Consider the following 27,266-nt stretch of genomic DNA (forward strand, 5'->3'; position numbering starts at 1 on the left):
TTTGGTAACTACTATTTTAAAGGGGTTGTCCAGCGAAAATCTTTTTCTTTCCAATCAACTGTTGTCAGAAAGTTACATCGATTTGTAATTTACTTCTATTCAAAAATCTCAAGTCTTCCCATACTTATTAGTTGCTGTATGTCCTGCAGAAAATGTGGTTTTATTTTCAGTCTGACACAGTGCTCTCTGCTGACATCTCTGGCCGAGACAGGAGAGGTTTTCTATGGGGATTCAAAGAAAACCAATACAAAGTTCCTGTCTCGGCCAGAGATGTCAGCAGAGAGCACTGTTTCAGACTGAAAATAAAACCGCATTTCCTGCAAGACATACAGTAGCTTATAAGTATGGGAACACATGAGATTTTTTTAATAAAAGTAAATTACAAATCGATATAACTTTCTGATAGGAGTTGATTTGAAACAAAAAGGTTTTCACCTTTGCATGGGGAAACGCACACCTAGAAGGATGCTGGAGACCACTGTCCACTGACTGGTATGGAGAGAGGGGAAGCCTATATGAGGTATATGAACATGTAAGGTGGGGAGGGTTGTTGTTGGGGTTGTAGTTGATGTATGAGGATCCAAGTGAAGAGGAGCTGATGTGAGTTCATCACCTTTGTGGGATGGTGAGAAGCCATCACTCAGAGGAGTGGATGGGGAGTGTGGATCTCAAGTGAGCAAGGACCTGACACTGCTGGGGACATTGGATCCCTGATTACTATACTGTATTAGGGCAGCTATCACCTCTATAATGGAGGAGGATGCTGGAGATTTGTTGCCCCTTGTGCTCGGTAAGTGGAGCCCCCCCCCCCCCCCCCCTGTGGACATTACCCCTTGGCAGCCCCATGGAAGGTGCATTGACTGTTCTTCTACTTTTTTACATATATTTCGGTCATCTTTGCTAAATAAACATCTCCCTCTGTGATGCTTGTAAAGAACGTCTCTAATCCGAACTTCCGTCACAATGTTATAACAGAGTCATGTGTTCAAATAAAGCACACAGCAGCACATCCTTAAAATTCACCTGAAACAACAAGTACACTTTAAGCAGTTAAAAATATTTGTCTATTTCAACACTCAAAACTGTTTGAACTACTTCCCATGACTGTCTCATTTATTTTGTGTACAAATTGATCATTGATTATTTTATAAAGATCTTGAGCTCCGGTATAGAGGTAGTCTCCCTGTCTGGTATTCAAGATAAGACAATGGATTGCGGTAGCTATAAGCTCTACCATGTCCACGGCTTTGATTCCCGACAGATGCTGGAAGATTATTTTTCAGATACCCCTGATATGATCTTTGCAGAGGACACCTTGATACGTCCAATTGAAAACCTCACAAAGACTTTTGCACTGGGTATGTATCATGCAGTTTCTTTATTTAACTTGATTTTTAGAGATTTGGGAGATCAAAAGTGGCAGCCCTCACGATGTCCATGCAGCCCTTGTTTAACGATTATCGGGCCATGTAATAGGTCCAGTAAACGAGCGACGATCTAGCAGACCGCTGCTGGTTTACAGGTACCCTAAAACAGCTAAACGATTACCAGTACGTCATGGGAGCCTGTCACTCAGGACCCACGATGTACCGATACATCAGTGGGACAGGTATACTGGTGCTATGAAGTGAGCTCAGGAGCTGTACTGACTTCATAACACGTGGGGAGCGGCTGCTATCAGCAACCAGGTCCTCACTGTTAATGACGGGCCGTCACGATCACACGGCAGCCAGCCATTAACCCTTGCAGTGTGTGTGAATGCGGGGGTTCTGTTCATTCTAACGGACTTCCGGAAGTCTCTTACCTTCCTCCCGGCAGTCAGCTTGGTGATCATTGCATTGAATCTGCCACAGGCAGATGAGATGAGCGAACATCCCAATTTTTGGTTTACATCCCGAACATCAACATAAAAAAAAAAAAAAATCATTGTGATCGGTTTGTGTTCGCGTTCGCCAAACATTTAAGAACAAGTAAACAACATATAGAAGAAGCATACGGTTCGGTCTATGCACATGCATACAGATTGTCAGGTGCAAAGTGTAAATTAAGCAGTTGTGTACAGATTGCATGCGTTTCGGTCTAGAGTTACATACAGTCATGGCCAAAAGTTTTGAGAATGACACAAATATAATATTTTTACATGATCTGCTGACCTCTGGTTTTTATGTGTGTTTGTAAGATGTTTTTATCACATACAGAAATATAATTGCAATCATATTATGAGTAACAAAAGCTTATATTGACAGTTCGAATGAGTTAATGCAGCAAGTCAATATTTGCAGTGTTGACCCTTCTTCTTCAGGACCTCTGCAATTCTCCCTGGCATGCTCTCTATCAACTTCTGGACCAAATCCTGACTGATAGCAGTCCATTCTTGCAGAATCAATGCTTGCATTTTGTCAGAATTTGTTGGTTTTTGTTTGTCCACTCATCTCCTGATGATTGACCACAAGTTCTCAATGGGATTAAGATCTGGGGAGTTTCCAGGCCATGGACCCAAAATCTCTAGGTTTTGTTCCCTGGGCCGTTTAGTTATTACCTTTGCTTTATGGCAAGGTGCTCCATCATGCTGGAAAAGGCATTGTTGATCGCCAAACTGCTCTTGGACGGTTGGGAGAAGCTGCTCTTGGAGGACATTCTGGTACCATTCTTTATCCATGGCTGTGTTTTTAGGCAAGACTGTGAGAGAGCCAATTCCCTTGGCTGAGAAGCAACCCCACGCATGAATGGTTTCAGGATGCTTTACAGTTGGCATGAGAAAAGACTGGTGGTAGCGCTCACCTCGTCTTCTCTGAATAAGCTCTTTTCCAGATGTCCCAAACAATCGGAAAGGGGATTCATCAGAGAAAATTACTTTACCCCGTCCTCAGCAGTCCACTCCCTGTACCTTTTGCAGAATATCAGTCTGCCCCTGATGTTTTTTCTGGAAAGAAGTGGCTTCTTTGCTGCCCTCCTTGAGACCAGGCCTTGCTCCAAGAGCCTCTGCCTCACAGTGCGTGCAGATGCACTCACACCTGCCTGCTTCCATTCCTTTGCAAGCTCTGCACTGCTGGTAGCCCGATCCTGCAGCTGAAACACTTTTAAGAGATGGTCCTGGCGCTTGGTGGTCTTTCTTGGGCGCTCTGGAGCCTTTTTGGCAACAATGGAACCTCTCCTTGAAGTTCTTGATGATGCCATAGATTATTGACTGAGGTGCAATCTTTCTAGCTGCGATACTCTTCCCTGTTAGGCCATTTTTGTGCAGTGCAATGATGACTGCATAACCATGGTTAACAGAAGAGAAACAATGATGCCAAGCACCAGCCTCCTTTTAAAGTGTCATTCTTACTTAATCATGACAGACTGATCTCCAGCCCTATCCTCATAAACACCCACACCTGTGTTAATGGAGCAATCACTGAAACAATGTTAGCTGGTCCTTTTAAGGCAGGGCTGCAATGATGTTGAAATGTGTTTTGGGGGATAAAGTTCATTTTCTAGGCAAATATTGATCAATCTTTACAACATTCTGGAGTATATGCAAATTGCCATTTTAAAAACTGAAGCAGTAGACTTTGTAAAAATTAATATTTGTATCATTTTCAAAACTTTTATCCATGACTGTACATGCGTACAGATTATCAGGCTCAAAGCGCAAATTACGCAGTTGCATATCTTCGCAAGTTTGAATATATTTGTAAATGATTGTTATGACCACTCTGTTCATCAAACAAATTGTATCATACATCATACATGTAAATCACTAGTAATCACAGATAGCAAAGATCAATGCTATGGCATAGCAATGAACAGTGTTAGTAATCATATGTAAAAATGTTAAAGTCCCCTAAAGGGACTTAAAAATGTAAAATGTAAAATTAAAAAGTTTTATAATAAAAATAATAAAAATTAAAAACCTAATTTACACTGTGGCGTGCGTTATTGTCCGATCTTATAAAATAAAACAGTATTGTTCCCGCACAGTGAACAGTGAAAACAAAAAGCAGAAAAAAAAACGCCAGGATTGATGATTTTTCTATTTCATTTTGTGTATATATATATATATATATATATATATATTTAATTTTTTTAAAGCGACTCTATACCCACAATCTGCCCGCCCCAAAACTATTGTACCTTCAGATAGCTGCTTTTAATCCAAGATCTGTCCTAGGGTCTGTTCAGCAGGTGATGCAGTTACTGTCCTAAAAACAACTTTTAAACTTGCAGCCCTATGCCCAATGGACGTGGCCTAGATTGAGTATGCATTAGGCTGGCACAACCTCTCCATCCCTCCTCCCCCCCCCCCCTCTTCATCATTAGGAGTGCTCCTGGCAGATTTTCTCCTATTCCTCACCTGTGTCAGCACGGCACATGGGCTGGATCGTTAAGGCACCTGGGCAATGTTCACTGCAGAGGAATAGGAAAGAGGGTGCGGAGGAGGGAAGGAGGGGTGGTGCAAAGTTAGGGCACAGATACTCCAAGCCACTGCAGTTGGGCACAGGGCTGCAAGTTTAAAAGTTGTTTTTTTAGGACAATAACTGCATCACCTGCCGAACGGACCCCAGGACAGATCTTGGATTAAAAGCAGCTATCTGAAGGTACTGTACAAGTGGTTTGGTAAGGAACAGATTGTGGGTTCAGAGTCGCTTTAAAGTTATCAATAGGTCTTATCTACATACTGTTCATTTACATCCCATCATAACTATATAAACTGCATATCGCTGTTTCAGACTGACCTATAGAGTAAAGGTATTGTGTCAGTTTTCCTGCAAAGTGCATTACAACCCCCTTTTTCCCCAAAATTTACAGCATTGTATTTTTTCCCAATTTCACCCCATAAATAATAGTCTGAGGTTTCAGAATTAATTTTATGGCAGATTGAAATACTTCATTACAAAGTAAACTGAAAAAAAATCTGAAAAAAAAAAGTCCTCATCTGGCCCTGTAGATGGAAAAATAAAAGAGTTATAGCTCTTAGAAGGCAAGGAGGAAAAAACTAAAACGCAAAAATTAAAATTGTCACGGTCTTTAACCCCTTCAGGACTGGACTGATTTTAGCCTTCAGGACCAGAGCCCATTTTTTAAAATCCAACCTGTCTCACTTAATGCAGTTGTAGCTATGTGATGCCATAACTTTTGTTTGGAGAAAAAAACTTTTCTTTCTGATTCTGAGAGTTTTTTGTGAGATATTGTAGTTTAAGTTAGTGGTAAATTTTGGTCGATATGAAATTTTTTTTTTTTGTGTGAAAAATGCTATTTTTTCATGAAAAAAATTAGCATTCTTCCAATTCTAAATTTTCTGCGGTCACCGCACAGGTTTACTCATGTAATAATTTTATTGCCAGCGTAATTACGCACACAGCGATTCTAAATATGTGTACTTTTTTTTATTTTTTTTACACTGTATTTTATTGTCCCACCATGGTGACATACTGTACAATTGCCTGATTACAGGCATATTTCATTATAGTGTCACAGAACGGCCGGTGTCAGTGAAGCTTATCCCGGACGGTACTTCAGTACCGGATGCGGGCGCATCCGTGTGTGCCTGCATCCCAATTCACCATTGAATTGGGAGCCGCACTCTCCATTGTGTGACCTGTCAGGCTTGTCAGTTTTTGCTACAGCCACTGACGTACAATCACGGGTATTATGCTGCCAGATATGGTTTGATAAAAAGGACTGAGGAGGATGTGACTTGACTGGTGAATCAAAGGCTTCACTAAAAAGTGGCAATGGTCGATCACTGAGGTACAGTCAACAGATTTATCATGGTTTACGCCTGCAAACAGGTGTATAGAAAGCAGGGGTTTAGTTTTGGCCTCACCGTGCAGAAGGCACACATCTTCATCAACTTCTTGTTATACATTCTTCTTTTTCATCTCCCCCCCCCCCCCCCCCAATACTGGCAAGTGGGATAAATAAATGTATACTTACATGATTACTTTAATACATCACAAAGAGGTTGATATGTTGTATTTTCCAATTTGCAGGTCAAATTAAAGGAGATGTCCTGATTGACCTCAGTGTTGGTCCTATGGTCCATCATCTCTATGCAGCCTGTGAGTTTTTCAAACACATCATAGTGCTGAAGGTCAGTGACAGATGCATCCTGGAGCTGAAGAGATGGCTGGACACACGGACAAGAGCATTTAACTGGGGACATGCTATAAAACTACATGCAGAGATAGAAGGAAAGAGGTGAAGTATTTCTCTAAATATTAGTCCTATATCATTGTCCTTGTTGCTACTGTAAAAAGAAGCTGCCATGACTAGATATTGAAATAGTGCGCTCTTATATGCTTTAGTAGAGATCTTGCAGTAATGGAGTAGGAAGAGCTCCATTGTGAGGGCCAAGGTGACTTGTCGGGTGACTCTCTGAACCACCTCCAAAAAAGAATGCTCTCACCCATACATACATACATTTATTCACTCTCACCAGGGCCGTATTTGCCACTAGGCACCCGTGGTCCGGTGGCTAGGGCGGCACCCCCAGGGAACAAATTTTTTTTTTATTAAAAAAAAAATATATATATTCTCCCCTGCTGCCGTAGGCACCGGACCACGGGTGCCTAGTCCGCCGCCCGGGGGGGGGGGGGGGGGAAGCTTTTGGTGAGCTTCCGGCGGGCACACATTCCCTCTATCACAGGCCGGAAGCTCACAGCTGCAGCCCCGCAGTCCTTCTCTCCCGCTCGGCAGCGACGCACGTGACATCATCGCGCCGAACAGGAGAGAAGTTCGTGCACCGCGGGGCTGCAGCTGTGAGCTTCCGGCCTGTGATACAGGCAGTGTGATAGAGGCCTACCTGCCTCTGCTCCCCGGCCGCTCCCTCGTCCCCCAGTCTCTCCCCCAGCATCCCCCCAGCCTCTCTCCCAGCATCCCCCACAGCCTCTCCCCCAGCATCCCCCCAGCCTCTCCCCTAGCACCCCCCAGCCTCTTCCCCAGCATCCCCACAGCCTCTCCCCCAGCATCCCCCCAGCCTCTCCCCTAGCACCCCCCAGCCTCTTCCCCAGCATCCCCCCAGCCTCTCCCCCAGCATCCCCCCAGCCTCTCCCCCAGCATCCCCCCCAGCCTCTCCCCCAGCATCCCCGCCAGCCTCTCCCCCAGCATCCCCCCAGCCTCTCCCCCAGCACCCCCCAGCCTCTCCTCCTGCACCCCCAGCACCCCCCAGCCTCTCCCCAGCATCCCCCCAGCCTCACCCCCAGCATCCACCCCAACCTCTCCCCCAGCATCTTCCCCAGCCTCTCCCCCAGCATCCCCCCCAGCCTCTCCCCAGCCTCTCCCCAGCACCCCCCAGCCTCTCCTCCTGCACCCCCAGCACCCCCCAGCCTCTCCTCCTGCACCCCAAGCACCCCACAGCCTCACCCCCAGCACCCCCCCCAGCCTCTCCCTCTGCACCCCCCCAGCCTCTCCCCAGCAACCCCCCCAGCCTCTCCCCAGCACCCCCCCAGCTTCTCCCCCAGCATCCCCCCAGCACCCCCCCAGCCTCTCCTACTGCACCCCAGCACCCCCCCAGCCTCCCCCCAGCCTCCCCCAACATCCCCCCCAGCCTCTCCCCCAGCACCCCCCCAGCCTCTCCCTCTGCACCCCCCAGCCTCTCCCCCAGCACCCCCCCAGCCTCTCCCTCTGCACCCCCCAGCCTCTCCCCAGCACCCCCCCAGCCTCTCCCTCTGCACCCCCCAGACTCTCCCCCAGCACTCCCCCCAGCCTCTCCCCCAGCACCCCCACAGCCTCTCCCCCAGCACCCCCCAGCCTCTCCCCTAGCACCCCCCAGCCTCTCCCTCTGCACCCCAGTGACCCCAGAACATCACTAATAGGGGATAGAACAAAAACATCTCCCCCTATCCCCTTTTAGTGATGTTCTGGGGTCACTTCCCTACACTGAGCCCCCACAGATCTATGTATTCTTATATGCCACAAAGCATCCAGTGTATAGGACCCAACTACAACAGCTGCAGGCACTACAACTCCCAGCATGTACTGACAGTCTGCAGCCCTCAGGATATGCTGGGAGTTGTAGTACAGTGTAGACAGATGTATTGCTGGACCTTCAGGGCTGATGGTTGTCACCCACAGATTGCAACCACCAGGAGACTCTGCACACAGTGATTTATTATAGGGTTGTCTTCTCAGAGACTACAACTCCCAGCATACCCTGAGAGCTGTATAAATAGAGAGGGTTCTGAGAGTTTTAGTTCGACTGAAAAAGGGATTTGTCACAGATACAGATGGATCCAAGAAAGGACTGGGTCAATGTGTCGTGTCTCCCTGGTTCTATATTGGTGGGCCCCAAGGATCATTTCCTCTGGTGGGCCCCAGGTACCCCAGTCCCACACAGTGGTCCCCAAACTAAGACATCCCCGGCCTCCTTCCTTCCTCCATCACGTCTGATTGATAAGAATAGCGGGAATCAAGCAGAGCGGCACACAAGTGCCAGGGTATATATCATGCATGTAACCAGCCAGTGCCGGGGGGGGGGGGGCTCAGCATGCAAATTGCCTAGGGAAGCATGAACTCTAAATACAGGCCTGACTCTCACACACACATACATACACACACACACACACACACACTCCCAAACATACAAACAGACACATTTCATGAGGAATCTCCTTATATCTTCACAGCACCTGCAGCTCTGTTCTCCTCACCGGCACCATGATCTCCAGCCCCTCCCCCTCCTTTACTGCAGGACACCATGAGGTGAGGGGAGAGCCAGTGAGACCCCCCACACAGCACAGGGGAGGGAGCAGCACCCCCAGACTGCAGCCTAGTGAGAAGAACAGGTCTGTAAAAGTCCGTTCTTCTCACTAAGCATCAGCCCCCCTCTCTGTGAGTCACCTGGCCCGGGCCCCTTACAGCACTCCCGGCAATACTGCTGCCCCGATGGTGGCCCTGGTTACAGTTCAGGGTGGGCGGGGGCAGGATGGATGGGTAAGTAAATTACCCATCCAGACTGCGCCCCCTGTTGTTTTGCCTCCTAGGCCATCGCCTACCCCTGCCTACTCTTTGTCCCGGCCTTGCAGTAAGGTTTCAAGTGATTGTGCATAGTGTGTGGATGAAGGGCCTGCTGAGGCTCTGTCGCCCGAGGGCCTGCAAAAACCTGGAGCCGAGGATAAGTATTAAAACCACATGTCTAACAAGCCAACTCCTCCATCCTTCGGCCTGCACAGGAGAGATCTTATGAGTTGGACAGTCTTTGATCCCCAGACAAATTTGATCTGAGCGAACATCATAGACTTAAAAAACATATGAGGAATCCTCTCTGGTAGTGTAAGATTGTGCAGTTATTTGCTATGTGTCATATATTCTGCAGTAAATACTTTGGTCAGTAGGTGGCAGCGAACTAGTAAACTGCCCATACACTGTATATATGTAGTACTGTATGTGAATGTAAATATTGTTTTCAGTTGCAAAGTGTCAGCAACTTACCTGACCGGGCTCCAGCGACGTCTGTCCCGGCTGGAGCGCAGCGCCGTCGCTCTGCCTCGCTCGGCCGACACACAGCTGAGCTGCATTGCGCTCAGGGTGAGTGGCTGAGCCAGCCGCTCTGCCTGTAGTGCTGCAGCTGCTGTGCTAGTTTCATCAGGAGGCCGGGCCAATCAGCTCTGGCCCAGGCCTCCTGCCACTAGTATTTAATTCAGCCCTAACCAGCAGAACTTCGCTGGCTATTAGATTAGTTCTAGTCCCAGCTCCCCTTTTGCTTGACTTACTCGTGTTTTGACCTCCGCCTGACTTTCGACTAATCCTTGTATATCTGATTCTGTACTTTGTTGCTCCTGTGGTTTGACCCGGATTGTTCCATTACTCTCTATTGTGTTTGTCTGTCCGTATTGTTTTGTGTGTTCACTTACGCAGCGTAGGGAACGTCTTCGTGGTTGTCCGCGACCGCCTAGGGTCGATTGAGGCAAGCAGGCAGGTGACAGTGGGTGGGTTCAGACCTAGGGCCCACTGTCTTGTTGTGTCTGTATCACCCAATTCCTGACAGAATAGCCAGCCAAATACTGCCACTTGCCTATGGATAACAGGACCGCCATGACTAATATTGTGGAGCAGATGCAGAGGCTTAATACTATGGTCCAGGAGCTGGCGGTTAGGGTCCAAGACCAGGAGACGGCACCCCCACAGCTTACCGTGACCTCCCCAGTACCCCGGAACCACCTGTTCAACTCCCGGACAAATTTTCTGGAGACAGGAAGAAGTTCCGTGCCTTTAGGGAGGGGTGCAAATTGTTTTTTAGATTGCGCCCCCGATCCTCAGGAGATGAGACCCAGCGGGTGGGCATTGTTATGTCCCTTCTCCAGGGTCCTCCTCAGGAGTGGGCATTTTCCCTACCTTCTCACTCGCCTGAGTTCCTGACTACTGATAATTTTTTCGCTGCGCTGGGGTTATTATATGACGATCCTGACGGTGCCTCTAACGTAGAACGTCAGTTAACAAGCTTGAGACAGGGCCGTCGTCCAGTGGAAGAGTACTGCTCTGAGTTCAGACAATGGAGCGGTCTTTCCACATGGAACGACTCTGCGCTCCGGTACCAGTTTCGTGTAGGTCTTTGCGACCGCCTGAAAGATATGTTAGTTGCGTACCCCACTCCTGAGTCACTGGAGGATAGTATGACCTTGGCCATCCGGGTTGACCGCAGACTGAGGGACCGACAGAAGGAAAAGAGTACCCCTGATCATTCCAGGACCTCGGGCTCCCCACCTTCCCATCCCGGTTTTCCATCACCTGTAGAACCTATACAGGTAGACGTCACTGATGCCAAGATCAGGCGAGCCCACCGGATGCAAAACAACCTGTGTTTCTACTGTGGAAAGACCGGTCACCAGCTTCGACAATGCCCTTCTAGACCAAGATCCTCGCCGGAAAACTCCAGCGCCTGAGAGATTATCAAGGGGATCTCTCAGGCGCACAGGTACCCCTTAAAAATAAATTGTTATTACCTATCTGCCTGTCCGTGGGAAAAAAAACTATAAATGGATATGCCCAGATTGATTCTGGATCCTCTGCTAATTTTATTAATTCCACGTTCTTTTCCAGTCTAGAGGTATGTCCCATCCTGCTTCAGCGTCCTGTAAACGTCACAGGAGCTGATTCTGCGCCTTTTGTGCAAGGTGAAGTACGTTATGTCACCCCTTGTCTAGAGGTCAAGGTGGGCTCGATTCATGTTGAGAAACTTGATTTCCTTCTCATGCACAATTTGTCATCTGATGTGATATTGGGATTGCCTTGGTTGAAGACACACAACCCTGTGTTTGATTGGTCCAGCAGAGAACTTGTACGATGGGGCCCAGCATGTGGGTCTCACTGTATTACTGTTTCTTTGGCGGAATGTTCTCCAGGTAAGGAGGAGATTCCGGAATTTTTATGTGATTTTGCTGATGTCTTTGACGAAAGGGCTGTGGAGGGTCTCCCGCCTCACCGACCGTATGATTGTTCCATTGATTTAGTTCCCGGTGTTAAATACCCTCGAGGGTGAATCTTTAACCTGTCCTGTCCTGAGAGAGAGGCCATGCGGGAATACATCAAGGACAGTTTACGTAAAGGTCACATACGTCCCTCCTCTTCCCCTATGGGGGCCGGATTCTTTTTTGTTGGTAAAAAGGATGGGGGTCTCCGGCCCTGTATTGACTACAGGGAACTAAACAAAATTACTGTAAAAGATCAGCATCCCTTGCCATTGATACCAGATCTTTTTAATCAGATAAGTGGAGCTAAGTGGTTTTCAAAAATTGACCTCCGGGGAGCATATAATTTAATTCGTATCAAGGAAGGAGACGAATGGAAAACCGCAATTAATACCCCAGAGGGCCACTTTGAGTACCTGGTCATGCCCTTTGGGTTGTGTAATGCCCCAGCAGTATTCCAGAGGTTTGTAAATGATGTTTTTCGTGAATATCTAGGACGTTTTTTGGTCGTATATCTGGATGATATTTTAATCTTTTCTCCTGATTGGGATTTGCATGTTAAACACGTACGTACAGTGATGGAGCTTTTGAGACAACACAGTCTATGCGCCAAATTATCGAAGTGTCATTTTGGTATCCAAGAGATTTCCTTTTTAGGTTACAACATTACCCCCAACTCCTTTAGTATGGATCCTATTAAAGTAGCGGCCATCGAAAAATGGGAAAGACCTAACAATCTCAAAGCCCTTCAAAGGTTCCTGGGCTTTGCCAACTAGTACAGAAAATTCATTAAGGGGTTCTCCCTCATTGCTAAACCCCTCACTGACCTGACTAGAAAGGGGGCGGATCTGGTACATTGGTCTCCCGAAGCCATGAGGGCATTTGATACTCTTAGACAGTGTTTTTCAAGAGCTCCAGTACTGGTTCACCCAGATTTTGAGCGTCCATTTGTGGTAGAGGTGGACGCATCCGAGGTGGGGGTTGGAGCGGTATTGTCTCAAGGGTCAAGTACCCTGACCAATCTCCGACCTGTTGCGTTCTTCTCGAGAAAATTTTCTCCAGCTGAGCGCAACTATGATATTGGCAATAGAGAGCTGTTGGCCATCAAGATGGCCTTTGATGAGTGGCGGCATTTTTTAGAAGGCGCTAAACACAAGGTTACTGTACTGATGGACCACAAAAACTTGGTCTACCTCGATACAGCTAAGCGTCTCTCTCCACATCAGGCCAGATGGGCTTTATTTTTTACTAGATTTTACTTTGGGATCACTTACCGACCTGGTTCTCGTAATGTCAGGGCTGATGCTCTCTCCCGCAGCTTTAGCCCGGAAGATATCCCCGAGAGTCAGGTTGATACGATCTTAAAACCCTGTGTGGTGGTGTCAGTGTTACAACCTGATCTGGTGACCCTTATCGCAGAGTCCCTTCTGTATTTCACAAATCATTGTTGAAAAAATATATTCCACCTGTCTCTCCGTCACCTCCCCGTGCTCCGATTGTTATTCAGGGGGAATTGGAGTATGAGGTGGAGAGAATTCTGGACTCCCGCTGGGTTCAAGGTTCATTACAATATTTGGTCCACTGGAGGGGCTACGGACCAGAAGAGACCCCTCCTGAAGGGGGGGGTAATGTCAGCAACTTACCTGACCGCGCTCCAGCAACGTCTGTCCCGGCTGGAGTGCAGCGCCGTCGCTCCGCCTCCGCCGGCCGGAGCCGAGTGACGTCACGGAGACCCGACGGCGTCCCTAGCAACCGGGGACGCCGTGGGGTCACGTGACTGGCTGCCGGCCGGCCGACACACAGCTGAGCTGCATTGCGCTCAGGGTGAGTGGCTGAGCCAGCCGCTCTGCCTGTAGTGCTGCAGCTGCTGTGCTAGTTTCATCAGGAGGCCGGGCCAATCAGCTCTGGCCCAGGCCTCCTGCCACTAGTATTTAGTTCAGCCCTAACCAGCAGAACTTCGCTGGCTATTAGATTAGTTCTAGTCCCAGCTCCCCCAGTCCTATTCCTGTGAATCCCTGTCCTAATTCCTTTTGCTTGACTTACTCGTGTTTTGACCTCCGCCTGACTTTCGACTATTCCTTGTATATCTGATTCTGTACTTTGTTGCTCCTGTGGTTTGACCCGGATTGTTCCATTACTCTCTATTGTGTTTGTCTGTCCGTATTGTTTTGTGTGTTCACTTACGCAGCGTAGGGAACGTCTTCGTGGTTGTCCGCGACCGCCTAGGGTCGATTGAGGCAAGCAGGCAGGTGACAGTGGGTGGGTTCAGACCTAGGGCCCACTGTCTTGTCGTGTCTGTATCACCCGATTCCTGACAGCAAAGTATGAATATATGTAATTTCTGGGATGTTTTGGACTCCTACAAGCCTATCAGTATACTGAAATTGCCGTTTTGATATCTTATATGAAAGATAAGTTATTGCATCATCACTTTAGCAGGAAGTGGCTGGATTGTCATAGAGATGCCTCCGGTCAGTTGGTGCCTATGCTGTGGATGAGAGAGGCAGAAATCCTGGAGCTGATGTTAAGGCTGCGATTGGGGAAAAAGAGACAGAAATAAGTAATGTTTCCCCTGAGGTTCAGAAAGAGGGGATTCTAAATAAAAGAAAGACCCCAAGGACTTGTGAGTAAATCTGTGCTGCATCCAAGTACATCACACAGTGCTGATATAGAGACTGACACCTCATCATTAAAGAGATTTATCTGCATAACAAGTGTTTCACTCTGGGAGCTGGGTCAAAGTCTTTATAAAGGAAAGACTGCATTTACCTCAGAATTACAAGTTCACTGTTGGATTACAAATAGTATTGCGCAATACTTAGGGTGCACCCCAACAAGAGATCTGTTTGGAAGAGATTGTTATAAGAAGACTTGCTTTGGTTATCTGTTTAAGAGACTTTGGGAACATAAGGGTAAAATTGTTTGTTTGTTCTTATATGCAGTGTTATATTACTGTGCAGTTGTTTCTATTATTACTGTATTGCATAGATTCCCAGTCTTTTCTTATCACTTTACTTATTAAATCTTTTTACTGGGAACAAAAACGCTGTTTGTGTCTGTGTGGCATTGTGTACCTGCTGAACCTGTAGGCCCAGTCCTCGGCCCTCTTTCATTTGGCGCTGCGAGCAGGGTACATTGATCGCCATGCAGAACCCAACAGGGTCTGGGGAGGCTCCGCCAGTCACTCCTCCTGCCGTGGGAGTAGCTCCGATCGTGTGTCTACCTGCAGGAGCAATCTTGAATCAACTAGCAAGATTTGATGGACAAAATATGCTACTAGAAGACTGGGCCACACATCTTAAGAGCACCTTTAGGTTATATAATTTGGGCCCTGACCTTCAATCAGATGTGGCACTGAACGCCTTGGAGCGGGATGCCAGACGCACTGTAATGCTACGTCCTGAGGGGGAAAGAAAGACATTGGAATCTATAATCTTGATTCTTGAGTCCATTTATGGAGAAACATCCAGTACTAGTAGCCTTCGATCCCGCTTTTTCACTCGCTTCCAGCATGAAGATGAGACTATTCCCCAATTTGCTAATGCCCTCCAGGAGATATGGTCACATACTTGGAAATGGAGATCAGATCCTCCGGGACCAGTTCATTCTCGGATTGCGAAGTCTTCCTCTCCGTCAGGCCCTCAAGGAACGTATCCTGGTGGATGCTACTTTACAGTTCGTAAAGATACAGGCTGAGGCTGTGGCTAGAGATAAAGAAGAGGAATATGGAACTTACACTGTAAGGATGCAGGCTGCTGGAGTTCAGAAGACTTCTTCTGATGGAGAAGTTCTGCTGGAGGCAGTGAAGGCACTTATTGTATCAGTGGAAGAAATTCAGAGACCGTTGGCACGAGTACAGGCCCCAGTTCACTCTGTTCTCTGGGAATGGGGTGCTTCTCCTGTGGCTTTCACACCATATCGAGCCCCTGTGGAGACTGTAACAGGAAACTTCCACACGCATCGACCCGGTCCATCTCCACATACAGTTGGACAAAGTGTGAGTCCTACTACTAATCCAAGGATAAGGAGTCCCCAATGTTGGATTTCCCAAAAAAGAGGTTACATCTCCTGGCAGTGTCCAAGCAAGGACTCAATTCAAGAACAGCCGCCGTTAAACAGGAACCTCCGGCGGTAGTGGGGCATACCGCGCGGGAGGTAAGGTGCTGGGATGCCCTTAATCACTCTCGGGATCTGATGGCTGAAAGCCCCTACTTAGAGGTGCTGATTGAAGGACAGTTGGTGAAATGTCTCATAGACACAGGATCGGAAGTAACCACAATGCCCGTGAACTTCTTTGAGAGAAACTTCGGCCATTTGATGAAACCTGACAAGGACACTTTGATCAAACTGACAGCAGTAAATCAGACTGCTATACCTGTGTTTGGAGTGGCTTGGATGAAGATCAAACTATGCAGACAAGATTTCGGCAAGAAGGGAGTGATACTTGTAGAGAAGCCAGCTCGAGATGGAGCCCCAGTTGTATTGGGAATGAATATTCTGCAAGAACTAGATCGACTCATGTTTACAAAAGAGGGCCCAGGTTATTGGAGGGAGACAACTTCCCATAAGCCTACCCAGAGAGCATTCCAGCGGTTGATCAGAACATGTGATATCCGTAAAAGCATCCCTGCGGGAAAACTCATTGGGGCAGTCTATGCTTCTTATGGAACTACCTGCACTGTACCTCCCCGTCAGGAAAAGATGATGCGTATGCCTATTGGAGGGCACCGGAAGTTAAATGGGATAGATGTGCTAGTGGAACCCCTGGGCCTGTCAGAAGCCAGCCGAAGTCCTGTGGTGGCCAGAACAATTGTGACAGTGGCAGATGGACAAGTGTTAGTCCGCTGTATCAATGTACATGATCACGAAGTTACTTTTCATGCTGGAGAGAAGGTGGCTCAGCTGTACATGTTGCAAGGAGAGACACCTGCAGGTAATCAGTTAGCCCTACGGGCAGTAAAAGGTGAAACCTGGACCTTGGCAGTGGACCAAAATTCGAAAGAGGAACCTACGCCTGAGTGGAATGGCAGACAGATTTTAGAGCAAATGGAGATTGATGCAAGCCAATTTACCACTGATCAAATGGAAAAGATTGAAGCAGTGCTGTGGGAATTTCAATCCACTTTCTCTCGGAGTGAGGAAGACTTTGGGTGCACAATGGCTATTGAGCACGAAATACCTACTGGGGATACTCCCCCGATTCGAGAAAGATATCGACAGATCCCACCTACTCTTTACCAAGAGGTAAAAACCATGCTGTCTCAGATGATAGACAGTGGGGTGGTGAAGGAAAGTCAAAGCCCATGGGCTGCACCGGTGGTTTTGGTGAGAAAAAAAGATGGGTCTTTAAGGTTTTGTGTGGACTACCGGAAGTTGAATGCAGCCACAGTAAAGGACGCCTTTCCTCTGCCAAGGATTGAAGAGTCATTGACAGCCCTACAGCGTGCCAAGTATTTCTCGACTCTAGACCTAGCGAGTGGCTACTGGCAAGTACCTGTTGCAGAGAAGGATAGGCAGAAAATAGCCTTTATTCTACCAATGAGACTATATGAATTCAACAGGATGCCCTTTGGGCTGACAAATGCTCCGGTAACATTTCAACGTCTGATGGAACACTGCCTCGGGGAATTGAACTTTGAGTCTATTCTGATCTACCTGGATGACGTGATAGCACATGCACCAACATTTGAAGAACATTTGAGGAGACTACGGCAAGTGCTTAGTAGGCTCCATAGCCATGGCCTTAAGATCAAACCAAGAAAGTGCCATCTCTTCCAAACTAGTATAGAATATCTGGGACATGTGGTATCAGCTGAAGGAGTTCGTCCTGCCGATAGTAAGGTGTAGGCTGTGAGCAAGTGGCCACAGCCTAAGACACTTTGGGAAGTAAGAGCGTTTCTGGGTCTGTCCGGTTACTACAGAAGATTTATAAAAGGATTTGCGAAGATTGCTGGACCACTACATGAACTCTTGAGAGGGACCTCACAGGGTCCGAAGACACGCCCTATATCATGGGAACTGCCACAGCAACAAGCATTTGAGAAACTGAAACAATCCCTGATTAGTGCCCCCATCTTGGCATTCGCTCAATATGACAAACCATTCATATTACATACTGATGGAAGTTTGCACGGGTTGGGAGCTGTGCTAGCCCAAGAACAGGAAGGTCAGGAACGAGTTATTGCATATGCTAGTCGGTCCTTACGGGACTCGGAACGAAATCCGGAGAATTATAGCTCCTTCAAGCTCGAGTTGTTGGCTCTGGTCTGGGCTATGACAGAGAAATTCTCAGGATATGTGACTGGGGCACATATCCTAGTAAAAACAGACAATAATCCATTGGCCCACCTGCAGAATGCAAAACTTGGTGCCCTGGAACAGAGGTGGATGGCTAGACTGGCGAAGTATAACTTTACCATCAAATATCGTGCCGGTAAAGACAATGCCAATGCTGATGCACTATCCAGAGTTGCCTGTGATGTCCCCATTGGAGAAGTTGATGAAGAGGATGAAGGGACTGAAATACCTGATCTTTGTCGAGTGCCTCGACAGTCACTTGTGGCAAGCTCAAGTGGGGTGGCTACTGGTAGCACATTGCTACTAGGGAAGACTGAAGAAGAATGGGCCCAAGTGCAGAATGATGATCCGGACTTACAGAAGATTAAACATTGGGTTGAAACTGAGACCTGGCCCAAGCTTGAAGTACGAAGTCGTTTGTCTTCAGATGGATGGAAGCTATTGCATCAATGGGATCGGCTGAGAATCCGAAATGGGGTTATGTACCGAAGGGTGTTCCTGCCTACGGATCTTGAAGAGAGGTGGCAGATAGTAATACCTAGTGCTCTGGCCCGAAGAGTGGTCCTCGAAGGACATGAAAGGGTGCCCACTTTGGAGCAGAAAAAACATACAAGTGGGTGCAGAGACTTGTATACTGTCCCCAGTTGGAGCAGATTGTCCGTGATGTATGCCAAAAGTGTAGAGCATGTGAACTGGCAAAACCTCCGGAGCAGAGAGCTCAAATTCAAGTGATTCAAACATCTGCGCCATTAGAGATTCTGATGATTGATTACATCTTGATCGGACAGTCGGTGAGTGGACATCAATACTGCCTTGTGATGACTGACCACTTTACAAAGTTCTCTGTGGCAGTACCCACCCGAGACCAGACTGCAGAGTCAGCCGCCCATGCCATATGTAGACACTTCATCCAGGTGTATGGATGCCCAAAGCGAATTCATTCTGACCAAGGAGCTTGCTTTCAAGGAAAACTGATGGAAGAGCTGTGTCGATTGTATGGGATTGAGAAGTCACGGACAACACCATACCATCCACAGGGCAATGGAGCCTGCGAGAGGTTCAACAGAACACTTCTACAGATGCTCCGCACTCTGGAGACTGAACGTAAGAGACGTTGGCCTGAATATCTGCTTGAGTTGCTCTGGGCATACAATAATCGTGTTCATAACACTACAGGCTATACTCCGTACATGCTGTTGTTCGGGCGTCCAAAACAAGAAGTTGCTGAAATGAACCTCAACTCTCCTTCCAATTAAGTGTCTAGAACAGCTGACTCTTGGGTGCAGGAGCACCGAGACAAACTGAGGACGATTCAACGGGTGATCATTGAAAAGTTGCAAAAGCAAGTCCCTAAAGATCATACACCTGTGCAGACGGTACCATTGTTACCAGGTGACAAAGTACTGGTTCGTGCAAAGCGTCCCACTGAGAAACTGGATAACCGCTGGGAATCACAGCCCTACATTGTGAAACGACAAGTGTTTTCAGAAGGTCCAGTCTATGATGTCCAAGTGGAAGACTCTGATGGGCCGACTAGAAGATTACACAGAAACATGCTCAAACCATGTCTTTCAGAAGGTTGGTCCTCACTTGATAACACAGGAGATGTTCAGCAAAGTAATTCAGACCCAGTGCGTCCAAAGGACACAGAGTGGTGGTTGTTCTCTATGCCTCCTGTGCAGAATGAGGAGACACGTCCTGTGATGAATGGTATCCCCCAAAGTGCGTTACCACCCTGAGAGGAGATGGATGCAATTCCTACACCAGTACTGCAAGACACAGGCATTCGCCGATCGGAGCGCTCCACGGCAGGTATTCCCCCTCAACGATATGCAGCAGACGAGTTTATTTGGTAAGAGTTGTCGGGACGCCAACTGTTTAGTGGGGTGGCATGTAAGATTGTGCAGTTATTTGCTATGTGTCATATATTCTGCAGTAAATACTTTGGTCAGTAGGTGGCAGCGAACTAGTAAACTTCCAATACACTGTATATATGTAGTACTGTATGTGAATGTAAATATTGTTTTCAGTTGCAAAGTTTGAATATATGTAATTTCTGGGATGTTTTGGACTCCTACAAGCCTATCAGTATACTGAAATTGCCGTTTTGATATCTTATATGAAAGATAAGTTATTGCATCATGCTGTGCATGAGAGAGGCAGAAATCCTGGAGCTGATGTTAAGGCTGCGATTGGGAAAAAAGAGACAGAAATAAGTAATGTTTCCCCTGAGGTTCAGAAAGAGGGGATTCTGAATGAAAGAAAGACCCCAAGGACTTGTGAGTAAATCTGTGCTGCATCCAAGTACATCACACAGTGCTGATATAGAGACTGACACCTCATCATTAAAGAGATTTATCTGCATAACAAGTGTTTCACTCTGGGAGCTGGATCAAAGTCTTTATAAAGGAAAGACTGCATTTACCTCAGAATTACAAGTTCACTGTTGGATTACAAATAGTATTGCGCAATACTTAGGGTGCACCCCAACAAGAGATCTGTCTGGAAGAGATTGTTATGAGAAGACTTGCGTTGGTTATCTGTTTAAGAGACTTTGGGAACATAAGGGTAAAATAGTTTGTTTGTTCTTATATGCAGTGTTATAATACTGTGCAGTTGTTTCTATTATTACTGTATTGTATAGATTCCCAGTCTTTTCTTATCGCTTAACTTATTAAATCTTTTTACTGGGAACAAAAACGCTGTTTGTGTCTGTGTGGCATCGTGTACCTGCTGAACCTGTAGGCCCAGTCCTCGGCCCTCTTTCAGTAGGCACTGGAATGCCTACAGCAGCTTGGCCAATAGATTCATTTTGAAAAATGGCACATCAGCCAAACCAAGTAATGTGCCAAAAACCCAAGAATTACAGCAGTTTTGTAAATGGGTCAAGGAGGGTGGAAAGTAAAGTAAGAAGAAAAATATTCCCAAGTATTTGATGGCCAGTGGAATCTGAAGGAGGCACAGAGGGGAGGGGAGACCAAATCCAGAACCAGTGCGAAATTCAATGTTTCTGACTTTGAAAAGTTACATTTGAAATCGGAGAGCATACCATATGTCTCTAGCTCTTGCATAAGAGTTGGCAGGGAGGTAATCATCAATTAGGTAAGTCTCTGGTAAACATTTAGGGTGCCTTTACACCTACCGGATCCACAGCGGATCTCAAGCAGCAGATTTGCAGCGAGATCAGCTGCGGATCCAGCCCCATTAATCACTATAGAGCACATACTCGCAGCGGGATTTACATCCTGCTTTGAGTATGCACTTTAACCCCTGTGGCGCCCACAACGCAGCCCCGCTGCCCGCATCCCTGCCCCCATCAGCCCCAGCGCCCGCAGCCCCCATCAGCCCCGCTGCCCGCATTCTGCAGCGCTGATCGGCTAAGCGGAACCGGAGCCAGGAGCCTTACTGCAGCCGCAAGCAGGTGATGTATGCTCTCGGCGGCGGGTTCCAGGGTGTGGGCGGCGGGGCTGATGGGGGCGCCGGGGCTGATGGGGCGGGGATGCGGGCTGGGCTGCGGGGATGCGTTGTGGGTGGCAGGGGGTTAAAGTGCATGCTGCTATCATAGGGGTGAATGGTACTGGATCCGGTAGGTGTGAAGATACAAACCCACTTGCCGGATCCGCAGCGAGTTTCTCGCTGCGAATTCACAGCGAGACTCGCTGCGGATCTCAGCCCTATGCTCTCAATGGCAGACAAACTTGCAGCAGGGATGTACAGCCCTGCTTCGAGTTTGTCCGCAGCCCACCCCGTTTGTCCGCAGCTCGCCCCGCAACCTGCCTCCGCAGCTCGCCTCGGCCGCCGGAGACTATACATCACCTGATCCCAGCTCCGGCTTCTTTCGCTGATTCCCGGCACGTCTCGCTCGGCCAATCAGCGCGCTGCCCCGCCGCAGTGCACTGATTGGCCGAGCGGGCCGTGAAGAAGTCTGGAGCCGGAGCCGGGATCAGGTGATGTATAGTCTCCATTGGCCGGGGGGGGGGGTTAACGGAGCGGGCTGCGGACAAACTCGCAGCAAGGATGTACAAAGGGCCGCGATCCGCAGCGAGTCTGTACCCTTAAAGTGAATATTGTTTCGCCTACCTCGTTTCTTATCCAGGTCATTTGTCAGGAGAGTCACTGTTCGGCGTGAGTCAAGTCGGGTAGTCAGGGTAGTCAGGGACTCGGTGGCTTCCTCTGTAACTGTGGTCCGTTGGGCTAGTTATTTCACTTCTGAGCAGACTGAGTCAAGAGCAATCTGTTGTGCCATACAATTCTGAAAACAACCAGAGTCCAGATCATTCATAGTAGGGAGGGTCTGTATCTGCTCCCTCAGCAGCTGCAGCTCAGCATGGATGGAGGAACTGGGAGGCTGAGTATTCCATGGCAGGGTCCAGTCAGACGACTTGAGGGTGAAAGCAGCAGATGGGTTCTTTTCATGTGCATCGGTCTCCCCCAAGCAGTGTCCAGGAAGTTCAGGGAATCCTGCAGTAGTGACTTGGCTGCTGTATGGTTCACATGTTGCCTGTGGCAGAGATGCTGGTGCCATGTTGCTTTCTGCTGGGCCTGTGCATAGATGCTTTAAGAACTGGTCTCTGCAGGTAGCAGTGCCACGTAACCGGGTGCTGGGGAGGGTCCACAGTCGTTTTGTCCCATCTTCCAGCCATTTCAGTTGGTGCAACACAGGATAAAGGGGATAAACTGTGAGGTACAGCCTGTGGCTCCAGCTAGGTGCATACTCACAGACCCATAGCTAAGCCATGCCCCCAGTATATCTACTTTTAACCACATTTTTGCAATGCTAGCGTATTCAAGATCACAAATCAGATTTCAATACAAAACACTCTACTTATCGACCTCTTTAGTACTTTCATCCATAGCTTCACAGCTGGAGGAGGTGTAAACATAATAGATATTTCATATTCATCCCCATGGTGCCCACAGCTAACACAGCAATGCTCTCAGTCCTCTTATGGTCTCTGTTACTGGTTCCTGTGGTGTCAGGACTTAACTTGAACTGGCTCACTCAGCCAATCACTGACTGAGGTGGGACACAGCTGAGCTACTGAGTGTGCAGATCATCAGGGGTCAGGACATCGCAAGAAAGAGGACAAATTAGAGACCAGCAGAGGATGGTAGTGGCAGCATGGCAGCTTAATTTTACAAGATGTGAAGCCATTTTTTCTTTTTTCAGGATAACGCTTTTAGTGTGTACTGTTGAAGGGGAACCAAATAGCAACTTTGTCACTTTCGTTATAAATTTCAAAATCTAAATCAACAGTAGATGTGAAATAAAGCAAGTTTACAATTTAGAATCATTATTTTTTTGTTTTTGTTATCATGCTGTAAAACAAAGCTGAACTTACAAGAAATCCAGGTCCAGTCTCCTGAAGGCAGATTTTCTGACTTGTGCTGGTTGAGGGTTAAAAAAAAAAAAAAAAAAAAAAACAGACTAAACACAGGAGTTCCGGCCAGTACAGAGAGTCACGACTCGTGCCCATCAGTCACATGACTGTCTTCTCTGTGAGTGCTCAGAAGGCCTGGGAAATACAGGACTTCCTGTTTTCTGACTTTGAGAAAAGAATAGTCAGAGAACAGGAAGTGCAGTGTTTTCCACAATAAAAAAAGGAAATTGCAAACTTTCCACCCTTAAATTTTTATTTTATATTTTTTTCTATATATATATATACTCCTGGACCCACACAACAATTTCTTTTGGGACCCCTGAGACCGGGTTGCCATACCTGTAGGAGATGTATCAATTGCAGGTATGTTATCAAAGGTGACACCTTCATCCATCCCACTACACAAAAAACATATCCCATCAAACAACACATTACATGTGAAACGGATTGGGTCATTTATGTGATTATTTGTCCATGCCCCCTGATTTATGTTGGGGAAACATCACTTGACGTTAAGACACGCCTCATCCAACATAGATACACGATAAGGAAAAAGAGATTAGACTTACCTGTTTCCAAACATTTTTGTGACAGGAACCACCAAGAACAAGACCTACGCATCATGTTCATTGAACATATTACTTCTCCTATAAGAGGTGGGGACAGACTAGCAAGGTTGAAAAAACGGGAATTATACTGGATCTTTGAGCTTAATTCCCTAAAACCATTTGGACTCAATGTGGATTTTAAAATTACTCCTAGAATATGTGGATAAGGATTCACTAGAGGTTTTGACAGTATCTGCTTCCTTTTTCTTCTTATATGTGGACCCATTGCATATATGGCATGTAATATATGTTATCGGATATTAATTTTCTTTTCTTTATATTCAGATATCCAAGCATTCTTATTTCTGGAATTGAAGGGAACACCACCACATGATGATTCAGAGAACGAACCTCCCATCGGCTTATATGTCCTATACCACCATTCAGACCATGAGTCTATACTGCGTTTTTTTTGGGCTACGTTTTTTGTGGCATGTGTCATTACTGTTGGAGATTATACGTCAGCAGGCACGGCTGGGATACTTACCTGGAACCCGTAGGTGGTGGAGTGAGTGGATTTAGTGGAGGTGATCCATGGTTTGTTTTTTAGCGAGTCCGGGATCTCCATACACCGAGCGGTCACGTGTGTTGTTGTTTCACAGCAGCCCGGATAGCTCGTTCCCGATCTCCTGTACCTCCACATGGTAGTACAGAACTAGTGTCCAGATAAGGCCGAGATGAAGCGGGCGCACCTGCCGTGAAGACGTTCTCCGTTTACAGTTGATTTACCCTTGCCACGACGTACAGTACAGTATCTGCTTCAGTCAGCAATGAAGCGGTTAACCCAGCTGAATACGTCACAACACGGATCGCGGATGGATAGCTGATTCTATGGAGTGACACTCTGGACATGCGCAGTCGGTCTTGGACAACGCCGAATACACCATCTTGGGAGCCACAGCTATGTCGACATCATGGTGGGTGATGATCCCAGAGATTCCAGATATTTTGTACAAATATGGACTTTTTTTAATGAACTTATAGACACTCTTTTAACACTGTAATTGGTGATTACACTTGTTTATTTACACCGTATAGATTTTCACTGTAAGTGACTGCCACTGCTCTATATACACGTGCTGTTGTTTATTTTGATCTTGTTGACACTGATTGCTAAATTGTTACCACTGTTGCTAATGATCACTGTGTATGTATTTATACTCACTCTATGCCATATGTGCTTGAACACTGCTTGAGAAAGGACTCATTGTGAGTTCGAAACGTTGCGGTTGTGGGCAAATAAACCACGAGTTTTTTTCACTATATTTCGAGTGCCACAGAGATTCCTTTGATTATATATATATATATATATGCCTTTGTATTATTATGGTATTAGACACTTGATAAAGAGACCGGACCGGTTTCAAAACGCGTTGTGTCGCTGGCATAATTCTTTTAATAAATTTTATGATATTTTACTGTATATCTCTATTACCTCTTGGACCTGCGCCTGTTTTACCCGCCTTGGAGTGGAGGAGGATACTCCATCTTCTCTGTGAGTGCTCAGATCGCCTGGGAAATACAGGACTTCCTGTTTTCTGACTTTGAGAAAAGAATAGTCAGAGAACAGGAAGTGCAGTGTTTTCCACAATAAAAAAAAGGAAATTGCAAACTTGCTTTATATCACATCTACTGCTGATTTACATTTTGAAAGTTATAAGGACAGTGACACTAACTTTTCACCACTACGGGTAGCCAATAAATCAGAGCTATATGCAGAGTTTCCATGCTGTCCTGCTGACCAAGGAATCATGTTCTTCATTTAACCCATTTTTTTCAGTGACCAATTCAAAGAAGGAACCAGCGACAAAGAAGGAAAAGTGAGATCGGCCGTTCAACATGTTGTGACATGTGACCTTGAGAAAGAAAATATGACGGATCCGATAGTCTTACCTCCAGCCGATTGTATTATCAGCTGTTGGCTCCTAGATAATATCAGCAAAGACCAAGATGATTACATCAGATATCTCAGGAAGATCTCAAGATTGCTGAAACCAGGAGGACACCTCTTATTATATGGGTGTTTACATTTGACATTTTACACTGTTGGGAAAGAGAAGTTTAAGGCTTTCAGTTATGATGAGGATTTTGCTAGGAAAGCTCTAGTCGGAGAAGGCTTTGTTATTGACTCCTGTAAAGTTAAAAAGAGCACAGCTGAGAGTGACCTAACTGATTATGATTTGGTCATTTTCATTGCAGCTCACAAAGAGAAGTAGAGCAGAGCATCGGCGCTGTAAAAAACTAAAAGGCAATGTTCTAGTGGTATATTCGCTTTTATAGTTTACATCAAGACTTGACTTGCAAAGCCTAAAAATATTAAATAAACTTTTACTCCAGGCAAATGTGAAACAAACAGGGAGGGCAGGATGTGGTAGGAAAATAATACTGATTATGATACTTACCCATCTGCCGTTTCCACTCCGCAGCGCACCGTTACCACTCACTGTCATCCTCTGGTCTCCTGAATCTCCCGATTCCTGTGTCTTTACAACACCACAGGGACATGACATTACAGGACTGGGAGCTTCAGGAGACCAGTGGGTGACATTGAGCAGTGCTGAAGGTACGCAGGGACAGGTAAGTATAACTTCATTAATATATTTCCACCATTCTCCTCCCTATTTTTTTTTTTTTTACTTTTGCATGGAGTACTCATTTTATTGGTAAGAGAGAGCTTCCTTTATAATCTCATTTACCTAGAGACCTTATAATGCTATTAAACAATCTCTAAAGGATTCTGTCAGTTTAAGTGGTATTCTGGTAAAAAAAAAATTGTCTTACTTTTCTTTAATAAAAGTAACTTTGTAATATAACTGTATTAAAGAAAATATATAATTGTTTTTGTAGATTTTTACATTGAAAAGTGTCAGTAAGGGGTGACACCGACCCTTCGCTGCCACCAATGGCTATGTTGGAAACTGCAGGATACTGAGAAACCTCTGATGTCTCTTCTAATGAGTCCTAAAATGCAAACATTTTGAGATTCTCTTTGGGTAGTAAAATTCAAATTTGAAAATTTGTTTAAATACATTAAGGCTAAGTTCACACAATGTATCTTTTCTATTAATCACAGCCGTTGTTGCAAATTGCAACAACAGCCGTGATTAATAGGAAAGATACATTACATTAAAGTCAGAGGGAATCCTACCGTAGTGTATACACATATTATACACTCCAGCCGGGATTGCAAGCAGCCCCACAGAAAACTGAAATGTCAGTTTCACACATTGAATAGCGGCCGCACAGACATGTCAGCTCACACAATGGAGAGTGTGGCTCCGGCCACACTTTCTATTGTGTGCTATGGGTAATTGGGATGCGGGCACGCACAGATGCGACTGCATCCCAATTCAACATAAATGAAGTTCATCCGGCCGGAACTGCAGTAATGGCTGGGATGATCTTCACTGACACTGGCCGTTCTGTGATACGGCCGGGTCACAGAATGGCCGTTGTCAAACGCTGTGTGAACCTGGCCTAAGGGTGCATTCACACGTACAGGATCCGCAGCAGATTTGATGGTGCAGATTTGATGCTGTATTCAGTTATTTAGATAAAATAGTCTGTGATACAGTACGTGTGAAGCTACC

At 46.5% G+C, this 27,266-nt stretch overlaps 1 protein-coding gene across 1 annotated transcript; it reads left to right on the forward strand.

The window, feature by feature from the left end:
- The first annotated feature begins 1,198 nt into the window (after nt 1-1,198).
- On the forward strand, nt 1,199-25,892 carry LOC138769635 (nicotinamide N-methyltransferase-like). Its single transcript, XM_069948233.1, has 3 exons — nt 1,199-1,358; nt 5,976-6,183; nt 25,457-25,892. The coding sequence occupies exons 1-3, from the start codon at nt 1,208-1,210 to the stop codon at nt 25,890-25,892; spliced, it is 795 nt and encodes a 264-aa protein (XP_069804334.1). The 5' UTR covers nt 1,199-1,207.
- Nucleotides 25,893-27,266: the final 1,374 nt, after the last annotated feature.

The sequence above is a fragment of the Dendropsophus ebraccatus genome, chromosome 12, assembly GCF_027789765.1.
Source record: "Dendropsophus ebraccatus isolate aDenEbr1 chromosome 12, aDenEbr1.pat, whole genome shotgun sequence".
Classification (NCBI taxonomy): Eukaryota; Metazoa; Chordata; class Amphibia; order Anura; family Hylidae; genus Dendropsophus; species Dendropsophus ebraccatus.